Below are 24,982 nucleotides of genomic sequence, written 5' to 3'. Positions count from 1 at the left end.
TAGTGTAACTATGGCCTCCTTGAGAGATCTGCAGATAAGGGGTATTTGTGGAAGCCACAGTTTGTTAGGCTCTGGATCTGAACCTAGAACATCTTCGGTGTCTAGCTGTACCCCTTATCGCTGTGCCACCTAAGCTGCTGGACAGCTCCCTGCTTGATCAACCTTGCCTTGTTTCTTGTTTGTGATGAACATTGAACTCTTTTGCTCAAGTCTCTGCACGCCCTTTTGCCAGATTATTATGCCCCTCAAGCCGATATCTTGCTCCTTGTGTGCCTGTCCTTTCCCTCACTACTATTCTTTAACGATCTTTGGCTTGTTCTTTGGCTATGCTTCTGCTTGATTCCTATCAGTTACCAGCTTGCTCACCTCCTGGTGGGGTGATTCTCCCCCATCAGGAGCCCTGTTAAAGATAGGTTAATGCTTAGGTGCTTGAGTACTACATCCTCTACCAGGATGTCCTGCTCATGTACTTATCCTGCAGGTCAGTTTGAGCCTCTACTGCTATAGCTACTCTACCCGAGCCTGACCCCTGACCATGGCTATTTGGCATGAAAGACTGTACAATGTTGTAGAAGAACAAAGTCTAACACCGTTCTTACCATCTTTTTCTTCTGTTACCAATCCAGATACAAGCAGAGAACTGTCACTTCGTGTGGAAAGTTTATGTCTGAGCCTATATGAGATCTTCTGGACATCATCTATCAAGCCTACTTTTTCAAACATTTCTTGAGGATTCAAAACACTCTCCACAAAGTCAAGAATATTTGATATGGATAACTCTAAAATCTGATCCAGAGCTTTGTGAATATGATCCAGATGTAAACTGTCCCTCCAAGCCAACTGCAGCTTAGAGTCCATGTCCTGAAACATGGCTTCCAGCCTCATGATGTTGCCTGGACCAAGGTACTTTGTGAACTGTGCTATACGTTTCTCATCCAAATACTCCCTCATAATACTCAAGACTTTAATGTTTTCAACATAAGTTGCTTCCTGAACAGCATCGTTCATTAGAAGTATTGAATCGTCAGGAAGCTCTCCAGTGAATGGTTCATTCTTTTCTATGTCAGAGAGGTCTTCCAGTTTATCTCGCCTGGTTATTTCAGCTTTACTTAACACCTCAACAGTTGCGGCCTCTTTTTTTATTTTGGTATCTAAAATATCAGAATTATTTTTTCTGTCTTCAGTAACCACGACTGGTCCTACATTTACTTCACTGATTTTCTCCACATTTGTTTCTGTCACAATACCTAAGTTTACTTGAAGAGAATCTTGATTTTCTTGCTTTCTTGTGTCCTTACTTTCTAGAGAAGAAAGGTTTAATTTTTGACTAAGATCAGATTCCTCAGATACTGTAGGATCTACCTTCGTTTCTGTCTCAGTTTCTGCAAGAATTTCTCCAGCTGGCTTATCACTTGTGGTATTCTCATCTTCCAGAAAACCATCTACATTTTTATGGTCTTTTTCTTCTTTATCAATAGTCCCTGGGGGGTGCTCGGCATCTACAGCAGCTTTTTCTGCAAGATCCTGATTGACTAAAGTAGAATCCGTTGACCCTACATTAAAACTGTCTGCACCATTAGTATCTATTGGCTCTAGTTTTTCCCTCTGATAACTTGAATAGAGCTGCTCATGTTCCGTTTCCTTGTTTGTCTCACTTGTGTTAACAAATGAATGTACAGCACTGTCTTTGTGCACATCTACATCCATAACTGGTAACTTTTCTAATGTTTGTTTGTCTGCACGATTACAATGCTTTACGTTTATTTTTTCTTCAATATCTCCTGCTTTTGGAGATTTGGTTTCTTCAACAAATGGATCTGAAGACTGCACATGTGAATCTTCCACTTCTCCTGGATGATCATCAGTAACAGAATCAGTTGCCGATTTGACATTTGCTGGAAACTCTGAAGTCAACGAAGGACTTTTGTCCTGTTTAACTACTTCAGTCTGGTCTTGATTACTGTTAGAGCTTCCCAGGTTAGATTTCTCTGATAGGTTTGGCTCTCTTAAATCCTTTAATTTAATGTCTTTGTTTTCTTGCAAATCTTCTGGTATTGGTTTATCACTGTGATCAACATTTACTTCCTTTACACCACTTGTTTTGGTGGGTGTTTGGCTTTCCTCTGTAGTTTCACTGATCTTAGAATCTACTCCTTCAGATTTTGATTCAGATGCTTGTGTCCCACTTATAATTTCAGGTTTCTCCGGTACATCTGGTTCTACTTGTACAGAATCAGTATCAGTACTACTCTTGGGAAGAGGGCTTCCATCAGCTGAAGACAAATTTATTGTATTTTCCAATAACTTATTTGCAATAATATTGGTCTTTTGCTCAGATGTTAAATCTTTAGCTCCATCAACAGCTGGCAAGGTTTTCCATAATCCATTGTCTAGAACAATTGTATTATACTCAAAAGGAGGGTCTAAATGTTCATTTTCACGCCTGTTCTTCTCCATGCCAAGTAAGTACAAGTTTTTACTTTTTTCTGTCTCTTTACTTGGTTCATCATCTTCTTGTTCTGAATCATTTCTTTCTAAGTCAGTGACATCTTGTGTACATTCCCCTCCACTGACAATAGCAAAGAATGTGTCTCCCAATGATGTTAGAATGTTATTTTCTTGCTTTATGGTTGTGGCATGACCCATGTCAACATAAACTAGTACCTCCTCTTTGGATGGAGTTGTTTTTGATTTTGATGAAATGCTGGCACTAGAATCAGCCTCAAAAGCTGTCTGATCTGATGACATATCAAATTTTTCATCAGATAAAGATATTTTTGCTGGCTCTCCAACATTCCTTTCTTCTTTTGTTTTTTCACTGATCTCAGAATCCACTGCCTCAGCCGTTGAATCTGACCTTTCTTTTACATTTAGAATTTCAGATTGGTTCTGTACATCTAGACCTACTGGTACAGAATCAGTATCAGTACTACTTTTGGCATGAGGTGTTCCATCACTTGAAGATCGATTTACTGTGTTTTCAGATACGCTGTTTGCAGTAATATTGATTTTTTGTTCAATTTCCTGTAATCCTTCTCCTCCTAGAACAAGTGTATCATCAGCAAAATGGGGTTCCAATTGTTCATTTTCATACTTGTTGCTTTTCTCCATGCCAAGTAAGTACAAGTTCTTATCTTTTTCTACCTCTTCACTTGTTTCAATGGCAATTTCTTGTTCAAATGAATCAGTTCCATCTAGGTCAGTGATATCCCGTGTGTGTTCCCCTCCACTGACAATAGCAAAGAATGTGTCTCCCAACGTTGTTAGAATACTCTTATCTTGCTTTATGGGGGTAGAATGGCCCATGTCAACTGAGAATATGACCTCCTCATTGGATGGGGATGCCTTTGTTTCTGATCCAGTGATGGGGGTAGAATCATTTTTGAAAGATGTCTGATCTGATGACCTTATATCAAATTCTTCATAAGACAACAAAGGTGTTTCTGTTGGCTTTGCAATACCCTCTTCTGTTTGCAAATCATAAGGTTCAAAATCTTTGTCTTGATAATTGATATCAAATGTAACAAGCCTGGTCTCTTCATCTTCAGTTACTACAGCATCACCTGTTGAGCCTACTTTGGTCTTTAAGTTTACAATCTTATCTTTGTCTATCAGAGTAAACGATTTTGTGTGTTTGCCTTCTTTAGAATTTTTAGCTCCTTTCTGATATATGCTATGAGCATGCTCACTATCTGGCACTTTTAAATCACTCTTTGCATGTTCATTGTCTGAAGAGGTATATCCATTGAGACTCGATAATGATTTATTTAACCCCTCGTAATCCAGAACTACATCATCAACAGGGGGGTCTAAATGTTCATTTTTAGGCATGTTGCTTTTCTCCATGCCAAGTAAGTATAGGTGCGCATCTTCTAACTCTTCACTTGGTTCATCATAATTTTCTTGTTCCTCTAAATGAGTTCTGCCTGGATAGGTGACATCTTGTGTGCATTCCCCTCCACTAATGATAGCAAAGAATGTGTCTCCAAATGTTGTTTGAATACTTGTTTCTTGCTTTATGGGTGTAGCATGACCCATGTCAACTGAGACTTTGAATGGAGCTGTCTTTGCATCTGAAAAAGTGGTAGAACGATTCTCAAAAGCAATTGCATCTGATGCCTGCATTTTATATTTTTCATACGATAACAAAGGTGTTTCTGCTAACCCACCCACACCACCATCTTCTTGTGGCTCATAGTGTTCAAAATGTTTGTATTGGTATTCACCATCAACTGTAACACACCTGGTCTCTTCATCTTCAGTTACAGCATCACCTATGGAGCCAGCTTTTGTCTTTAGGTTTCCAATTTGTTCTTTGTCTATTAGAGTAAAAGATTCTATGTTTTTATTTTCTTTAAACTCTTTAGCTCCAAGAGAGATCCTGATATGCGTGGGTTGTTCACCCCCAGGCACCTGCGATTTGCTTTTTGCATTTTCCTCGGTTGCTTGATGTGCAACACTTTCTTGCTGAGAATCTTTGGATTTGCCATTTACAGCTGTTGTATGTACATCATTTGTAGCAGAAAGAGTATCTTCAATTATGTTATTTTCATATTTTCTCTGATTATTCTCCAATTCTTTTTCTAGACTTCCAGAAGGTGTAATCTGCTCTTGGGATGGCGAAGCAGGTACTTCCACCAATGGCTTCCCAGACACTGGAACGAGCAGCTGTCGTGTTTTTTCACTAGAAGATTCAAGCACCAATGCTGTCACATGAAAGGAAGATGAATGGGTTACTCTCCATGTTAATTCCCAGAAGTAATGTGTATTTTCTTTGTATTTTCTTTGTTCTTGGCAGCTGAACATAGCAACTGGGCAGCATGGCAAATGTGGCTATGTGCTGCTAGGGAGAGGCGCTTTAACCAAACCTGTAACTTTGCTCCGCATTGGCAAAGTACTAGTTTGCTCTACATAAAACATGGAGGATGGTGGGACAACAGAGAACAAGTACTTACTATATGCACCCCCCGACCCTCAAACACATCTCTATGAAGGTTCCACCATATTAATGATGGTGTGTATGTGCCGGGCTTCAGACCAGGAAGAGGAGCTTCAAAAAGCACCTCTTCCTGCCCGGTGCCAACACCATTCCTCTCCAATTGTTGGGCCAAATGCTAGATCACCCAAATGCGAGTGAGAATTAAATGTAACTATACAAACATAGCAGACAAAGGATTGTGACAGCTTATGCTGCAAGAAGCAAAGTAAAATACTATACCTGACAGGATAAGATATAAAACATCAGTTTAAAAAATATATAGATATAAATATATATAAAAAATAGAACAAACTTTAATTTTTTTTCATTAAAAACATTGTTGAGTATAAGCAGTAATTTTCTGTTTCTGCAAAGTGTTGTTGCACAGTGTCCTAATGTTTCTCTCTAAGAAAGAACAAATATGGGAGTTACCAATTTCAACAGATTGGGACGACAGTCCAGTGTGTGATAAAGGGAATGCACAAATTACATATTGTTCTCAGGGACAAATATGGGAATCCATGGTCATAGTTGCAAAACATTTGTAGCATGGCTGGTCAAGTGAGTTTCAAGAAGCCATAACCAAACATTTTGGATAAAGCCTTTAGGGCTTGTTCACACTACAGCATTCCCAGCTTTAAGCATTCATTTAGGGCACGTTTTTGACAGCCCATTCATTTCAATGGATGCCAAATGCTAAGTAAGGTACAGCAGGCACAAATTTTAAAATTGTGCTGCACCAAACCACATGGTACTGCGGTACCATGCAGTTTGATGGCCGCAAAGGCACACGTTTGCTAGATATTTTATGGGCTGCCACTAACAATTAATGCCACCCATGAAACAGAATGCAGTGCGTTCCCATGCAGTGCAGAAAACGCAAGTTTCACACAAACCACAAGCAGGCAAGGGTTAAAACCTCTCTTAAGTTATTTTTTCTGTCTCTGTCCAGCTGAGGAGATTTATTTTCACTGACTGTCCTGAAGACGCCATCTATTTTCCCTCATCTATTGCAAATGTTTGGAGCTTCCTTAACTTTCTGTCTGACAGTGGTCTACAGGACAAATAGAGAGGGTGAACCTCCCCAGTGAGAACACACACAGAAACACTTTAGAAGGATTGTTGTACTATACACAGGAAAAATAAATATTCTATAATAACATGACATTCTTCATCTAGATCCCACCAGTAGAGTTCCCCAGGGGATCTGCCACTAATGCAGTACATTTATATCTGCTCAACCGTGGCTTCCCTTCAGCTACTGCTAATTGTTCTAGGCTGCCTGGGGGCCAGAAAGCCACTGGGCAGGGCTACACACTGGCAGCTGGCAGGTATAGTGTGTGGATATAGACTGGCCAAGTAGAGTGCCCACCCTGTCAGTGCTGGCCAATGATTTTTCTTGGGGTTGCTCAACCTCTAAGAGGCAATCTAGGACCTCATCAGGGTCACCATGGACCGCTGCTACATGGCGAGACTGAAGATGGAGCACATACAAGGCAGCGCACGTTATACTGCTCTGGATGCTGTCACTGCTTAGCACCAATGCAAACATTTCCCTTAACATCTATGAAAATGTTTCCCTGAATACTAATGCATAATGTATTTTTTAAGCACCAATGCAAACTTTTACTTGCACATAAATGTGTACTTTTCCTACAGCACCAATGCAAACTTTTCACTGCGAGCCATTGTAATTTTTTCCCTGCACACACGAATGCAAAGTTTTTCCTGTGCCCCAATGTTAATTTTTGACTGTGCCCCAATTCAAACCGTTCCCTGCACACACTAAAGCAAACTTTTCCCCTAGTACCATTGCAAACTTTTTCCTTGTGTGCCAAGGCAAACTTTGCTTTAAACACAAATGCAAACTATTCCCTGAACACAAATGAACTTTCTTTTTTTTGTTTTCTGCAAAGTTGTATTATGCAATTCTGCCACACTATCATACCACAAGTTAAAAAAAAGGATATTTTCAGGGGTTCCCCAAGATAGTAAAATATTTTCAAGGGTTCCCTGAGGATAAAAAAAAAAGTTAAAGAGGAGGGATGCCTGCCCCTTTAAAAGTTAAAACTTACTGTAGCTCCTAATTTTTAAAATTAGAACACTTACATATTCTGGAGTTCAGTGATGTAGGCACCGCAGACGATCTTTGGATCGGCTGGTCGAGTGCTGTCATGGCCATTGCTGCTAAGGGAACCCGGCAGTGCAGCCTTTCAGCTTCACGGCTGGGCTCCTACTGTGCATGCTTGAAGCGCGCTGAGCTCTTTCACTGGCCGGAAGAAGAGCAGGGAGGAGGAGGGGGACCGAGCTGCTGATGTAGATTGCTGCGGCTTGATCTCCTGGAAGTGGGAACAGGACCCCCCTGAAATGTGCCAAATGCGGGACCGGAGGGGGGAGAAATAAGATGAGTGGAAGTTCCATTTTTGGGTGGAATTCCGCTTTAAGAAAGGCTTATCTAGATTATTCCACACTCTCCTAAATTTCATCAGACCTAAGATAAGGGAGGCATTGCAAATGGTTTCTGCACGCAAACTCAGCAGGACAGGGTGCGTTTAAAAAAAAAAAAATTATGATTTATTTTACCTTTTATTTTTACACTGTTCTTTTTAAAAAAAAATTGTGTCGCTTTTATTCCTATTGCAAGGAATGTTAACATCCCTTGTAATAGAAAAAAAGGATGACAGGACCTCTTAAATATGAGATCTGGGGTCAAAAAGACCTCACATCTCATATTTACACTAAAATGCAATAAAAAAAAATGTCATTTGAAAAAATGAAAAAAAAATCCATTTAAGAGCTTTGGGAGGAAGTGATGTTTTGACATCGCTTCTGCCCTGCAATGGTATGGAGACGGGTGGGGGCCATCCTCCCCTCACTCATCTCCATACCCAGGAAGGATAAAGATCCAATCACTACCAATGGCTCCGGTATGCAGGGAAGGTACCGGAGAGCATCGGGGGGGGCCTCTCCCGCCCGACGATAAGTGACCTTGCGGCAAATCCACCGCAGAGACCCCTATTAATCGGAAACTGGACCACCCGCTGAAGAAAAGGATATCGGGGTTATGGCAGCTAGTTGCTGCCATAACATTACCTGCTTGACCACAACTCCTAAAAAACATCCACGATATTGCAACTGTGGCCTCTTTGAGAAATTTGCAGTAAAAATATATATATAAACTGAAAAAAGGCAAAAGTTTAACATTTTGCAGCTCATCGGTAATTAGATGTTGGGGCTGCATTCATTTTACATGTCTAAGCTTTTTTTTTTTTCCTCTGCTATAGAAGGAGCAGTAATTATCACACAAGATGAACAACCAACATGTCTTTGTTTACTTCCACTACATGGTGGATTGTTGGGATAAGTAGTTTACACAACAAAGATTTTTAATTAGTGCTTTCTTTTAAGCTCATGGTAAGTGACAATGGCAGTGCATTTTTGTCACGATATACTGTTATTTTCTTTGTGAAAACGTTCCTTGATTGAAAACTAAATAAATAAATGCAGAGAACCCATCTAAGGACTGGTAAGCAGGAATAGATTTCATTTTTGTTTTGGGGTTTACATATTTTGTAAGGGATGTTTGGGGAAGCCACAGTTTGGTATCCAGGACTGTGCCATGCTGTAATATATATATATATATATACTTATATATATTTCCAAAAAAAAAAAAAAGACTAAAATCATTCTTACCCTCTACTTCTTCTTTTTCTTGTCCTGGTGCAAGTAGAGAACTGTCACTCAGTGTGGAATGTTTTTCTCTCAGCCTATATGAGACCTCCTGGACATCATCTAACAGAACTGCTTCTTCATCAAACATTTCCTTTTCTGTTACCATTTCCTCATGGTTTGCTTCTCGAGATTCCAAAACCCTCTCCACAAAGTCAAGAATATTTGACTCAGATGCTTCTAATATCTGATCCAGAGCTTTGTCAGTATAATCCAGACGTATATTATCTCTTCGCGCTAACTTCATCTCAGAGTCCATGTCCTGAAACATGGCTTCCAGCCTCATAATGTTGTCGAGACCAAGGTACTTTGTGAACTGTGCTATGCGTTCCTCCTCCAAAAACTCCCTCATAATGCTCAAGGCTTTGATGTTTTCAATATAAGATGCTTCCTCTACTGTTTCACTCTTTGAAAGTATGGGTTCTACAGAAAGATCTTCATCTAATGGTTTGTTCTCTTCTACCTCAGCTATCTTGTCATCAGTCTGGTCAGAAAGGTCTATCTGTACATCTTCCTTGGATGTTTCAGTTTTATGCTCCTCTTCAGCAATTGCTGGCTGTTCATCCTCCTTCTGTATTTGTATGTTTGTATCTGCAATATCTGAATTTTTATTTTTCTCAGTCAGATCTTCAGTAACAACCACTTGTTCTTCACAATTTTCTTTTCCAATTTCCTCCTCTTTAGTTTGAATCACAATATCTTTTTTCACTTGAAGGGAATCTTCAGTTTCTTGTGGGTCTGTGTCCTTACTTTCTAGATCAGAATTGTAGAATTCTTGGTTAGGCTCAGATTTTGCAGACATACCGGGATCTACATTTGTTTCTTGCTCAATTTTTGCAAGATTTTTTCTAGCTAGAGATGCATTGGCAGCATTTTCATCTTCAAGAAAACCATCTACATTTGCTTCATCTTTTTCTTCTTTATCAGCAGATACTGGGGGACTCTCAATATCTGAGGTAGATTTTTTTTCAAGATCCTGATTGCTTAAAGTGGACTCTGTTGGCCTTTCCTTAAAATTGTCTGCATCAGTATCTTTTGACTCTTGTTTTTCCTCTTGATCACTTGACTTGTGCTGCTCATGTTCTGTTTCTTTGTTGGTCTCACTTGTCTCAAGAGGTGTATCAACAGAACTGCCTTCTTGTACTAGAGCATCCTTTACAGCTGGGAACTTGTCCAATGTTTGTTCATCTACAGGTTTTCGATCTTCTACGTTTTCTTTATCTTCATTGCTTCCTGCTTCTGGAGGTGCAGTTTTTTCAACTACTGGATCTGAAAATTTTATCTGTGACTTTTCCACTTCTGGATGTTCATTTGTTGATTTTACATCATCTGCATTCTGTGGACTTTTGTCCAGTTTTACTGCTTGAGCCTCCTCTTCAACACTCTTGGCATTTTCCAGATTAGATTCCTCTGATAACTTATTTTCAGAATGCTCATGTTTTAAAGATTCTTGGTCTAGTAAACCCCCCCTTACCTCCTCTAATTTAATGTCTTTGTTTTCTTTCAAATCTTCTGGCGTTGGCTTATCACCGTGATCAATAACCACGGCATCTTCTTCATTTGTTTTTATCTCAGTTTCTTTAACTTCAGAACCTTCCAAAGGTGCATCATTTGGGGGTTGTTGGCTTTCCTCTGTAGTTTTTTCACTGATCTTAGAATCCACTGCTTCAATTTTTAATTCAGGTGACGCTTTCACATTTATTATTTCAGGTTGGTCTTGTGTATTTGGGTCTACATGTGGTAATTTAGCATCAGTACTACTCTTGGAAAGAAGTGTTTCATCAGTTGAAGACATGTTTACTGGATTTTCTTGTGAGGTTGCTGTAATATTGATCTTTTCAGCTTCTGAAGATTTATCTTTGTCAACAGCTAACAATGCTTGCTGTAATTCATTTTCTTTCACAACAAATGCATCATTATCAAAAGGGGGTTCTAAATGTTCATTTTCGCCAATGTTTCTTTTCTCCATACCGAGTAGGTACAAGTTTTCATCTTCTAACTCTTCAATTGGTTCATCATCATCGTCATCTTCTTCTTGTTCTTCCGAATCAGTTTCATCTAGGTCAGTGACACCTTGTGTGTGTTCCCCTCCACTGACTATAGCAAAGAAAGTGTCTCCCAATGTTGTGAGAATACTCTCATCTTGCTTTATAGGTGTAGCATGACCCATGTCAACAGGGACTATGATGTCCTCTTTGGATGGGGATGTCTTTGCTTCTGCTGCAATGGTGGAAGTGGAATCATTCTCAAAAACTGTTTGATCTGATGACTGCATATTCAATTCTTCGGAAGATAACAATGGCGTTTCTGTTGGCTCTCTAATACCCTCTTCCGCTTGTGGCTCGAAATTTTTAAAATCTTCTTTTTGGTATTCACCTTCAATTGCAACACGCCTGGTCTCTTCATCTTCAGTTACTACTGCATCACCTGTCAAACCAGCTTCTTTGTTTAAGTTCACAATCTTATCTTTGTCTACTGCAGTAAAAGATTCTGCAGCGTTTTCTGTAAACTTTTTAGCTTCTATCTGAGAGATGCTATCATTTTTGGCTTGTTCACTATCTGGCACTTGTGATTCACTTTTTGCATTTTCCTCTGTTGCTGAATGAGCAACCTTTTCTTCCTGAGAATCTTTGGATTTGCTATTTACAGTGGTTGTATGTACATCATCTGTTGCAGAAGGAGATTCTTTGCTTATTTGGTGTTCATCCTCTTTACGATTGCTATCAGATCTTGTTTCTGCAGTTCCAGAAGGTGCAATCTGCTCTTGGGATGCTGAAGCAGGTACTTTAACTGATGGCTTATCAGATTCTGGAATAAGTGGCTGTCTTTCATTTTTTTCACTGTCAGAATCGTGTGGATTCTCCTGCTTCATTCCAGAGTCTGAACCAGGGGGTTCTTCAGTATGTTTATCGGTTTCTGAAGTTAACACTTCCTCTGGCTGTGTTCCAGGCCCTGAGATAGCAAGAGGACTGTCAACTTCATTCTGTTTATGGGTTGTCGATGTTTCTGATGATAAATGTAGCTCCTCTGGTGTTGGCCCAGAGTCTGAAACAGATGGCTTATCTTGAGGTACACCTAATTCTGAAGCAGGCTGGTCTCCTAAATCTACTTTAGATTCTAAAATAGGCAGTTCATCTGAGGGCTTTCCGAAGTCTAAAGAGGATGGCTTTTCAGGTGGTTCTTTTGTTTCTGAGGGCTGAGGCTCCTTTTGTGATTCTCCAGCTTCTGAAGGTGGCTTCTCTTTTGATGGCTCATCAGATTCTGATTGGGGTGGCTTCCCTGGTGGTTCGCTAGATTTTGAAGGTTTTTCTGATTTTACTTCAGATTCTGACATAGACTTTTCGCTGGGTAGAGATTTAGTCTCTGGGGGTATCTTTTTGTCTATTTTGATTTTTGCTTTGCTTAAAAGTTCATCAACATCATAGCTATCAAACTTGTCTGCCCCATCTTCAAAACATACAAAATCTGTATCCTGCAAAATAGCAACATAATTAGAAGAAAACAATGACAAATACTACTAAAGTCAGTTAAAATATGTGTATAGAGAAGTAAAGCATTAAAACCCATCAGATTATTTTTGTTGTTTTTTTTTTTTTTTTTTGGGAGCTTTTTTTCACTTCCTGTCCCAGGGATGCAACAGGTGGTGAGAAAAAAAATCTCTAAAGAAGGAATGGAATTACCCTCTTAAAGTGGGAGTAAACTCCCTTTGACTTTTACCTATAGGTAAGCCTTAGGCTTACCTATAGGTACAGTAAATATCTCCTAAACATGCACTGTTTAGGAGATATTTACTTTAGAAGCAGCAGGCGACATTACCGGTGCATGCACTCTTGAGGGACGGCATACCTGTGCCATTGCTTCAGAGCCCTGTGCAGTAAACGGTGATTCCCGTGCCCATGAGTGGGAGTGATGTCATTACAGCTTGGTCATTCATACTGCCGAAGCCCGCAAACCTGGAAGGAAGACCGGGTGAAGATGGAAACGCCTGCACTGGTGACAGAGTGCCACTGGAGTGTTTCGTTTTTTTAGGCAAGTCTGTCATAATGTGCTAGTATGTAGACAAACTGCCCATAGCACAATTATTTTATTTTTTTGCTGCGGTTTACTACCGCTTTAACTAGTTATGATCAGAACAAACGTTCCCATTGGAAGACATACCCTCACCTTACTCTCAACCTTACATTGTCAACGTAATATTTTTGCTTTCCTGTTACTTTTTGTCTTTGTGAATATGGCTACTGGGACAAAGAAAGAATTAATTTACCTAATAAAAACCTGACGGGAGTCTAACACTTCATCCAAAACTTAAAAAAAAAAAAAAGTTCTGATATACAGAACAAACATGTTAAATCTTTAAAACCAATTAAAGAGAATCAATTAGACATGTTCCCCGCATTTTTACCATACAGCATATATTTATGAATTGTCATTTTAGATAAAAGATATTACATAACATTAGACAGCTTCTCCTTGCATATTGCGGTTAATATTTTAAATAACTATGACCGTATGCTGCTAATTATGAACTGTAAAAATTTTATTGACTCAGTAGTATATCAACATTTTCCAGCACGAATAAAGGGGGCATTGTTCATAGACCCCGAAATGTGTTTGGAACATACCGGTACATGGAATGTACTGGACTCTTTAATGGAATAAATTTGACATTTGGACTGAAATTCTTTGATGTTGGCACACCTTCATTGTTCTTCTCACACTAAAAAAAATTGACAAGGGCTCTAATCCTTCCACATTTCATCCAAAAGTTTTCACTCTACATATACAGCCATAAGTCCCAATATTTGTGTAATAAGCAAGTTTTTTTCTGTGCGGGCTTATTCACACAGATGCAGTAGGGGGCAGTGGGGTGCCCAATTCAGCTAATCACACATTTTTTTTTTTTGTGTACAAACTTTATTTGAAGTGTACAAAGTGTACACCTCATTCATGACAATGCGCTGCACATGCGATCCGGCATGGTGCACTGCAATAAAGTGCAGCATGCTGCAGCACAGCCATAAGCTGTGCTGCAGCGTGAATTGTACACATAGGAAACAATTGTTTCCTGTGTTTCCCTGTGGTGACAGATGTTTTACAATGCAGTAAAACATCTGTCACTGCACATTCACCCTTAGGTCAAATGAACTCATTGAGCGGATTTAAAAATAAAAATAAGTGCAAGGATCAGTGATTTGCAGTAACCCATAGCAGAAGTGAAGCAGGTTTATGTTTTCTTTAGAGAATTTGGAAGCACAGAGAATGAATTATTACAATCGCTATGGGTTACTTTGCTCGTTATTGTTTAACACTCAAAATAAAGACTTACATCTGTTGGCAACTCCAGCTCATCTTTTGTGTAAACTTGTTTTACGTCTATTAAATCCTTTGGGAAATATCCAAAACCTGTGCCAACCTGTGAAAAGATCAAACAATTATTTTTTTTCTACTTCACCAACAAATTTGTTAGTGTCAACTGATATAATGATAATCCACCCCATCCAAACAAAAACACAAAAATGACATTCTCCCGGAGGAAAATAAACAGGCAAAAGATGTACACAAGCACTACACAGATCCATTAATGATGCCTAAAGGCTCGTTCACATGGGTTGCTTTATCTTGAATTTTGCAACACAAGTGTAATGCAGTGTAATACAGAGAGCAATGCAATCAAGATGCCAGTGATCCAAGAATGCAATGAGGTTCCACCCAACATGACAAAGTCATGAAACGCTGCCCAACTGACATGCCGCGTCCACACCAGACCTTTCCATTTGGCTCAGCCCATTTTCTTTTTCTCAACCTATTGCCAATCCATCACGCTCATGGGGCAGCATGTGACTAAACCCGCAACAGTAAAATCAGTGTGTATATGTAGTAAAGCATGCTTGTTATATGCACTGTGGAACCTAAGGGGTTAATCCTTTGCATTGTGTATAGAGATGTGAAGGCACAGAAAAATAAAGTTTTTTTCCTGAAAGCTCTTTTGTTTTTTTTCCCAAAAATTGGAAAAATTAAAAAAAAAAATTAAAAAAATTGTGGAATATTTTATTTTAACATGATGAATAAAATATTTTAAGACATGGTGTTCAAATACTTTCCAAATCATTTCTAAAAAAAAATGTATGATATCAGATTATTCTAATTTCTGTGCACTGAGTGAGGACAAGCAAGTCCTAGGTAACAAACTGAACCCTCCAATGCAAGATCAGTATGCCTTTCTTCCTTTAGGAGGTGCTGTGCTGCTATTGTAACAAGAAAAAGGTTTCAGTTTTGCTTTTGCATGTTAGTGGGTGTGTTTGTTTTTTTTGTTTTTTTGTCTGTCCTCTTCACTAGGCCTCAAAAGCATTGGAAGAAAATACAGAGCAACAAAAAGGACCTGAACGTATATACTTAATTAAAAAAGGTGAGAGTTTACATTTATCTGATTCTGAATCCAGAAAACGGAATCATTTAGCTACATTAGTTTATCTTTATAAACTTTTGTGTAAATAATAATTTAATTACCAGTAATCTGGTTCTTCCCCCACCCCCACACACAACCATAGATTAGTGTCTGCTTGCAAAGTAGTCATTTTTTTCTTGTTTTTATTTCCTACTCCCTTCAGAAAAATGGTGAGACCAACATCTAGCACAGTGATGGTGAACCTTGGCACCCCAGATGTTTTGGAACTACATTTCCCATGATGCTCAACTACACTGAAGAGTGCATGAGCATCATGGCAAATGTAGTTCCAAAACATCTGGGGTGCCAAGGTTTGCCATCACTGATCTAGCATATGGAGGCATTTTCACTCAACGTTCTCGTAAAACAGAATGACTTTCAATCTTAAAAAGACAAAAAAGTGCTAATGTAGAATTTTTTAAAATTTTTCCGAAAAATTCAGTCCCCCCCCCCCCCCCCCCAAAAAAAAAATGGAGAAAAAAAAAACGGTTTTCTGGGGTTTTTTTGAGCTTCAAGATTTTCGGAAATTTTACATCTCCAATTGTGTAAAAAGGCTGTTTGATCATGTCTTCTCTGATTTTCTACCACTGTCTCCAAAAAATAACCTGATATTTACAGAACCAGGGGATGCGCTGCACATGCTCAGTTTGGTGTGTATTGCTAGAGGATTTTTGTTTTTTCTTGAGAAGGTGCATGTGATCAGCACAGGGCCAATCAGCACTGACCAGACAGAGGATCAGGGGAAAATGAAAACTCCTCCTACAAGCTTTACTAGGAATTGATACAAGTCACAAGGCTGCTATATACTGCTGATGAGAAAGGGTATTTATCCATTTATATTTACTAAAATAATTGCATTTCCATGTTCTGTGTAATGTGGGATACCAGATATAGTGAATGCAGGTTCTGGGTTTAGTAACACTTTCATTTTCTGCCTCTCACCTTGTGACCAGCCTGTGGAAAAATTCACCACACTCACCCAGCTTAGTATATCTGCTGCCACTCACTCTGTGACCGGCCTCTGTACAAATCTATCACACACAGATCAGTCCTTTTTCTGTCCCTCACTCTGTGATCAGCCAGTGTAAAAACCCATTACACTCACAAATCTCATAGCCCTGTATAAAAATCAATCACAGCCTCATGCACATCAGCTCCACCCTTTTTCCTGTTTTTTTTTTTTTTCTTTTAGTTTTATTTTATCTAGTGATCCTGCAAATAACACACTTCCTGTTCCTGTGTGAATACACTCACTCCTTCACTGTATCTATGAGGGAAGCCATGGTTGTCACCCAGGCTGGACTTCAACATGTCTGCTTGTGTTCATCCATATTACATGGGGTGATAAATAGGATTAGTGGTTTACACAAGAAATATTCAAGTTGGGTTTTTCCTTCTTTTCAGCTCACAGGAAGTGACAAGGACGTTGCATTTCTCAAAAGATTACCAAGTATTTTCTGTACTTGCTGAAAAAGATTCATAGCCTGAAAAATTAAAACGAATGCAGCCACCAAGAACTGGTAAGCTGCAATATATACAATTTGTATTTTTGGGTCATACTTTAAAGTGCGCACTATAACCAATCAGAATTCAGATTTCACAGATTAATGGAAACCTGCTGTGTGAATATCATGGAACTTGATTAATCGAGCTGTAATGGCACTTTAAGTGTAACTCCTCTTTTATTGAGAAAAACTTTCCCCGCTGGGTGATCTATGTACATTACAAGGATTTAAACAAACCTTAAAGCAGATTCCTACCTTTAGTTATTCCATGTGCGTTTGTCTCTGTCCATGTGAGAAAGTGAATCTAGTGGACGTGGTTTCATAATTATCAAACAGCTGTGGAACTTGCAGGACGCTAATGAAGAAAGCTGCAGTGTCTGCATCCCTTTAGATGTGATTTCCTATTTTGAGTATCTTACCAAAAATAACATTTTAGTTGTAGGGGATACCTGAAATCAGACTTTTAACTTGGTGCAGACTTCTGACAAAATCAACGAGCCAATCGCACAAGCAAGAAACTATGTTTCTGGGGGACATTCTGTATGCACTTTGTGTACAGAACACCTCCAGGTAGCCATATTGCATGGCATTTTAGAAAATTACAGCGGCTGCAGATTGAAAAGGAAAGGTCATTTTTAATAACATTCAATTACAATATGACTTGTGTCACAATTGTATATGCTATATTCATTTTTCTCAATTTGCTTTTTTTTCCCCCATGAAAATAGAGTTACCCTTTAAAGCGTTCCGGCCAAAATATGACTTTTAAGATAAAAAATACCCCTAGAATACTCATGCCCCGTGCAATGTAAGGTATGCTTTAACCTAAGCCCAGTTTTCTAGTTGTGCAGCATAGCTTTCTTACTTTGTGAAGTTTCTGCACAGCACAGCCATCACCAGTGTGGGCATCTGAAGCCACAGTGTCCGTCTTCCAGGATTCTGTGCATGCTGGCTACCCAGCATGCACCTGCCGATCTCACGCATGTGCAGTGCAGTGCAATCTTGGTCAGCTTGCTATGCCAAATTGACCAAGATTTTCCACAGACGCCATTGTTAAAGGTTAAAGGAGCAGTGCCATGCCAAGCTGACCAAGAATTTCCATAGAGGCCAATGTTAAATGTTAAGGGAGCAGTGCCATGCCAAGCTAACCAAGAATTTCCATAGACACCAATGTTAAATGTTAAGGGAGCAGTGCCATGCCAAGCTAACCAAGATCTCCCAGGAGCAAATGCAAAACCAGAAAGGACATCCGTGGGCGTCTAAAGGTAGGAAGTGAAATTAAATATAGGCTTAAATCAAGTAAGTGAACAGAAAAGAAAATAATAAATTACCAATTAATTTTAAGGATGCACATTAGTGCTGCATGGCTAGGAGTGGAAAATGTGGGTGGAATGCCGCTTTAAGGTGTGCTACAAATAAGGCAAGCTAAAACAACATGCATTAAAGCGGTAGTAAACCCGCAAATTTTTTTATTTTATTTTTTTAAACCTGCAAAGCAAAAGGCATAATGAGCTAGTATGCACCGCATACTAGCTCATTATGAAATACTTACCTTAGAACGAGGCCCCGACATCTGGCCTGATCCACGCCGAGGGAGCCGACATGCTCCCTCTGCGTTTCTTCCGGGTATCGCGGCTCCGGCGCTGTGAGTGGCCGGAGCCGCGATATCGTCACTCCCGCGCATGCGCGCGGGAGATTTCATTCCGGCCGGCCGGCCACTGCCGGATTTTCAGGCCGAGAACCCCCTTGTGCGCATGCGCCGCTGCAGTCAGCGGCGCATACCGAGGGGAATATCTCATAAACCGTACAGGTTTAGGAGATATTTTTTTTACCTACAGGTAAGCCTTATTATAGGCTTTCCTGTAGGTAAAAGTTAAAAAATTGAGCATACAACCACTTTAATATTGCCTGAGGTCACTTAAGCATGCTTTAAACTTTAATATGCCTTGTGTGCTGATGAATAAGGGCCAAGGAGGCTTCCATCACTGACCTCTGCACGAAAATTCTATGTGCTATGCTGTCATGTCTATCCTCTGGCTTCAATATTGAGTCACTGGCCCTGAAAAGGTAGGCACAAAAAGGGACTTTTCTCCAACTCTGAGATCCATATGCTTCTTGGTTTGGGAGAGGGACTAAAGTATTGATATCAAACTGTCAACATAACAGCAGGGCGGCCAGCCTGACATTGTATTTTTTATTTTTACAACAGGAATACTTTAATCTGATTGGTTGCACTTTGTACTGACTTATTAAATGACCCCAGCTGTGAACCTGGCTGTCACTGACTACATCATGCCTCTGAGCCGGCCACCAACCAGCTAAAAATAAGCCTCTCTAGTGACTCTGGAGCACAACAATAAAGTCCTACAATGCAGGAAATGGAGTTTTTATACTGCAGATTTTCATTGTATCACCATCTAATAATAACTGTACTATGAATACATTTAGCGTTGCGTACATTCTGCAGCACTGCACCACTGACCTTCATACTATTATTGATGCCTGCCATACGCACAGCTTACAGATTTTCCCACACATGAAGATGGCCGGATTTATACATTTGCATGTCTAGAGCTGAAGCTGAAAACGCAGAGAGCGGTGGTAATAGGGAGTAGGTTATGAGGCCTGCTAAATTCTCCCTGACTGCCCAAGTACAAAAAAATTAGGGCTGGGAAAATTAAAGATTAATTCCTTGATTAATTGGTAATTTTTTTGATCGATCAAAATTATTTTGATCGGTACTCACCTCTCCGTCGGCTTCCGGGTCTTCAGGGAGTTCCGTCGGATATCCGGTGACGTCACGGACATCGATGTCACTGGACTCCTCCCCTCGTGCCTACGTCTGCTAACGAAGGGAAGGGGGGAGGAGTCTGGTGACGTCGATGTCTGTGACATCACCAGACAGCCTGGACAGGGATGGTAAATATGGATGTGCTTAACTGGGATCATTCAGTGAGCTAAGTGTAGGCAAATTTGATAACATTGTTGTAAAACAACAAAATGTAAACACTCTGATATGTCTGCGTGACTGGCTAAAGTGATGCCTACTTGCCTATATAAAGTGACTGACAGTCAATATACTAGATACGTTTTATAATTAAAGTTAAACTAACTTTCTACGTTTTTCTCAAAGTTTAATTAAAAAAATTACTTACGTCAGTGCTATAGTTTGAATTTAAAACGTATTTGTGTGAACTGTGAAGTTAAGTCATGGATTGTGGAAACTAACTAGTGTCGGGTGATTGTATATAGTGTATACCACATTTACCACTAACTAATGCAATGCAAGGAGATCAGCTAAAAGTAGCTGGATGTGTATGTGCATTATAATTAATCAAAATTAGTCGATTAAAAAAAAAAAAATCGATTAATCGAACACAAAAATTTTAATCAGTAACAGCCCTACAAAAAAATCCTTCCGAAAGGAACATGTAAAGTGATGTATTTAAAACCCAACTGCAGACAAATTTGCTTTATTGTGCAAAGAGTGGGCAAAAGTTCCCCAGCTACTTCCTGGGACAGGGTGACAACATGGCCTTTCAAAGCCTACATGCGGAAGCAGTGTTGTCACTATAAGGAATTTAGCCCATTTGCGTGAGATCCTGGTGTTTTGGTGGCAGCCAAAGGCAAGGGCCCAGCATCCAGAAGCCTGAAAAACTCTACTGGAGGCCGAAAGCTGCTGTGGCTGGACAAATGCCTGGAATGCAAGCAGTCTGCATTTTAGGAATTCATCCCTGGGTGCATACTGCCCTTAGTAAAACTTGATACACCATCTAACCGCAGCAGCTTTCTGCCTCTCAGAGTACTGGATGGTACGCTTGTCGCTTCAGCCTGCCCCAAAAAAAAAAACATAAAACAGGATCTCATGCCGAGGCTAAACGCACAGTGTGCATAAAGTCCAGGCTGCTGGTTGCCAATGTGGGCAACAAGATGATGTGCCAATGCATAGTGTACCAGCATAGCTAGCTTCAGCTGCCATCAATTACAGATTAAAATGTACAAATGAGCATGAGTCTTGTAGTCCTGAAGAACCTTCTCACTGTCAGACATGGGACACACTGGTGGAAATATGGAGCATTCAGCGAGTTCCTGATGCCCGAGTAGGAAGTATCCTTTTAAAGGATGTATTTAAAACCCAAATCTGGGAAACTTAAAGAGGAGTTTCCATAAAAAAATAAAATAAATTAAAAGTCAGCAGCTACAAATACTGCAGCTGCTGACTTTTAATAACTGGACACTTACCTGTTCCAGGATCCAGCGATGCGGGGGGAGTCGAAGCTCCGCTCGTCCCCCCTCCGCTCGGCAGCGCTGGCATTGCAACTGCGGGCACACGGCTGTGGCTTCACAGCCGAGCACCCGCTGCGCATGCGCGAGCGGCGCCACGTGCCGCAATGGGCCGTGCAGTCATCTGGGACCTGTCACGTGTCCCAGATGACTGACAGGAGGGAGGGGGCAGAGCTGAGCCCTGACTCGGTGATCAGGGCACACGCAGGGAGCGTGCACAGGGGAGGCCATCATATGATCGCCTCCCAGGAATTCACATGTCAAGTGGTTAAAGAAAAAAAATTTTTTCTCATGTTTCATTACATTCCTTTTTTTTTAGAGCCTGGGAAATCATCACTGGATCTCTATGCTTCTCTGTGGCTGGTGGGAGGGGCCAGCAGGGTGCTGTACTTCCTGAAAACATGACAGTACTCTGCCTTGCAAGCAGTGGGCTGGCTCTTGGGAGGAGTTATGCAAATATCAAAATGCCATGATGGGTGGATGTGAGTCTGACGAAGTGGGCGCTCCTACGTAGGCTGAATTTGCATGCAGACCACCCTAGGTAACTCCTCTACGTGATTCTGGGCCTCTATGATTGAAATAACAAATCCAATAAAAGGGGTGGGCCAGGGAGAGTCATGCTGGGGAGGAAAGGGATAGGGGATCCTGGATCCTGGATTTCCCGCAGATAGAAAATGAGGCGGACTCTATCACACTTGCTGCATCTTTTAATGAACACTGTGGAAAGGTACAGCAGATGGATGGGTGTGCAAAAGCCACTGCTGCCGCAATATAAGCCTTATATTGGTAGCATTAAAAGGGTTAAAGGACAACTATACTTTTGCATAGTTTTTCTTTTAAATTATATTAAAAAAAAAAGTTTCAATACCGGGCACTTTTGCACCTTCCTGCACAGGCCAATTTTCAGCTTTCAGCGCTGTCACTTTTTAAATGACAATTGCGCGGTCATGCTACACTGTACCCAAACTAAATTTTTATCATTTTGTTCCCACAAATAGAGCTTTCTTTTGGTGGTATTTGATCACCACTGCAGTTTTTATTTTTTGCCAAATGAATAAAAAAAAACGTAAATTTTGAACAAAGAAAAATTATTTTTTTGTTATAACATTTTGTAAATAAGTACGTTTTCTCCATCACTGATGGGCACTGATAAGGCGGCACTGACAATGGGCACTGATATGCAGCATTGATAGGCGGCACTGGTGGGCACTGATAGGCGAAACTGATAGGCACAGATGGGCATTGATGGCTGGCACTGGATTTCACTGATAGGCATCACTGTTAGGCATTTTTCAATGACACTGATTGGCAGATTCCTGGGCACTGATTGGCATTTCCCTGGTGGTCTAGGGTGGTATACCTGGTGGTCCAGGGTGGTGGCCATCCCTGGTGGTCCTGGGCATACATCCGAGGGGGGCTACGCTGATAAACAATCAGCCCAGACCCCCCCCCGCCCCCCCCGTCAGGAGAGCAGACGATCAACGCAAAGCAGATCTTCCGGTTTACATTGTGATTGGAGTGACACACACCGCAACAACGATCGCCGCAATGCGTGCCCCCCGGGAGCGATATCCCGGTGACGTCATATGACATGTGCTCAGGATATCGTCATATAGCTATATGGCGGAAGACAAGTGGATAATCACCTGTCCACTTTTTTTCCAGATCTAAAGCCCCATGCACAAAGAAATTCCTATACATTCCTATGAAAATGCCAACTATGACAGACAGACTCTCCATAGGATGAGCAGCAAGGACTTGGCCAGAATGTTTGCAGCATTGTAGGGATGGGAGAGTTTAAAAGTTCAACTATACAAAAGTACAGTTATCATTATAGTGAGTGTAAACCCTCACATATACCCAGTGAAGTGACTGGCCTCAGGTGATACACAGAGATGAAACACATCCTGCTATATAAGTTGTAACTATTTATCTGCAGCCCTCTCTTCTCTGCAGCTGTTCAAAGTGCAGAATTTATACAGCTTGTCTGAGCTTTTAGAAAGCAGGGGGCGGGGACCTCAAGTTACACAATGCAGAGCTCAGTGAGATGTGATTGAAAGGAAAGGACACCTTCCCCCACCCCCCCCCCCCCCCTTTACACAAGAAGATCAATGAGGCTGTCAATCACAGGGTGTGTGTTGAGCTCCCTCTTTTAATCTGTCATGAGTGACTCATGCAGATAGCAGACAGAAATTACATTTAGTGCTCTGGATTAAGACAAGTACACATTATAGAGTAGGGGTCTCAAACAGGTGGCCCTCCAGCTGTTGTGAAACTACAAGTCCCATGAGGCATTGCAAGGCTAACGGTTACAAGCATGACTCCCACAGGGAAAGGCATGATGGTAGTTGTAGTTTCGCAACAGCTATAGGGCCGCCAGTTTGAGACCCCTTCTATAGAGGGATATGCTTTGTTCATGTCTGAGGTTTACAACCACTTTAAATGTTGGTATGTAATCACTTTTCTTAACACTTGCTAGCTCTCTGACTGGCATGCTCATCCTATGGCTTCACTATTTAGTAAGGGACTGACCTTGATATCTGAGACTTCTTATTTTTTTTTCTTTTGGATATTCAGTTATTCAATAGGGATGTTGGCGTCATTCATGCGCTTTAAGTAACAATGGGAGCATTGTACATTTTTTAATAATTCAGAAATGATCCTTTATGTCTACATTAATTACAAAGTCACGGTGAGCAGTGACAAGGCACCTCGCCATATTTACAAAGTGGGTGAGGTGCAGATAATTGCCAAAAACACAGGAAACCCAGGGTGCAGGGACGTTTCCTTAACGTCTTCATGACCAGAACTTACTGAACCGTAGATCCCCAGACCAAACCTAGCAGCAGCATTACTGACTACACCTCTCTGACTAAAGGTGGGCACATACATTTCATTGTGATCATATGATCGTTCACTCATCGCAAATAAAGTAATCACACTGAATAAAAATTGCAAAGCAAAGCTCCTTCATTCAACCAACTTATTCACCTTGACTCAACAAGACGATCGGATGTGGAGGTATTTTGCCGAGCAGTTTGATCAACTGAACAATTAGAGATTGTTATTAATAGATTGGTTACATTTATAACTAAAAGATTGTCTGGCTGCAAGAAAAAAAATGTAATAATGTTTGGGCAGCTTTAGACTTAGCGAGGCCCACTTTCCATTAGAACCCTGTCTCACTGCCGGACCGATCAGGTCCGCCTGTGAGTTTTTCAGACGGATCTGATCACAACATCCATTGTTCTCTATGGAGCGGCGGATGTCAGTGGACATGTGTCTGCTGACACCCGCCGACATCCAATCCAGTCTGCTAAAAACAGACGGATGGGGACCACCTGTCCGGCTATCCCCTACTCTTGCTACTTCCAGTTGATCCCTGAAAACTCATCTCTTCAGGGAAGCCTACCACATCTCCAACTAATCTCCTACCCCTTCCATCAGCTCATTCCCCACAGTTACAACCTTTTGTACCACCTACCCCACCCTATTAGATTGTAAGCTCTTATGAGCAGGGCCCTCTTAATCCTCTTGTATTTTATTGTATTGTAACTGTATTGTCTCATTTTTATATTGTAAAGCGCTGTGTAAACTGTTGGCACTATATAGTAAACAGGTAGGAGCAGCGCTCTCCTTAGGAGACCACACTCACCAAACAAGAAGAATCCTCAACTTTTCAGTATTTTCTGAGGCCGCGTACACACGGGCGGACTGTTCGTCCAACTTTGTCCGTGTGTGGGCTTCAGCGGACAGTTTCAGCGGACAGTCTGACGAACAAAGTTTTTCGGAATTTCCGTAAGACTGTCCGCTGAAACTTGGTTTGAGCGGACAGTCCGCTCATGTGTAGGCTTGTTCGTCAAACTAAGTTCCGCGCATGCTCAGAAAGGATTTACACGCCGAAGGTTGCATTGCAGTGCATTGCAGTGTATAGGACTTCGAATCTCTCGTCCCGTCGTACGTGCCGTTCACGCAAGTTTTCAGTGGACTGTTCGTTCGTCGTGTGTGGTCAAGTCCGTTCATGCTAATTTTAAACGGACT

At 40.8% G+C, this 24,982-nt stretch overlaps 1 protein-coding gene across 3 annotated transcripts in view; it reads right to left on the bottom strand.

Moving 5' to 3' along the window:
• Nucleotides 1-24,982, bottom strand: part of MIA3 (MIA SH3 domain ER export factor 3) — a 145,393-nt gene that overhangs the window by 103,471 nt on the left and 16,940 nt on the right. For all 3 annotated transcript variants that reach the window (XM_077485801.1, XM_077485802.1, XM_077485803.1), the window contains exons 3-4: nt 14,034-14,120; nt 8,672-12,179 (exon numbers count right to left, since the gene is read on the bottom strand). In XM_077485801.1, the coding sequence (XP_077341927.1) occupies nt 8,672-12,179; nt 14,034-14,120 (3,595 nt within the window). The remainder of the gene's footprint in view (nt 1-8,671; nt 12,180-14,033; nt 14,121-24,982) is intronic.

The sequence above is a fragment of the Lithobates pipiens genome, unplaced genomic scaffold (assembly GCF_037356315.1).
Source record: "Lithobates pipiens isolate NorthernLeopardFrog02 unplaced genomic scaffold, aLitPip1_a1.2 Scaffold_18, whole genome shotgun sequence".
Classification (NCBI taxonomy): Eukaryota; Metazoa; Chordata; class Amphibia; order Anura; family Ranidae; genus Lithobates; species Lithobates pipiens.
Note: the sequence above shows the minus strand (reverse complement) of the source record. Positions and strands in the feature narration are given on the sequence as shown.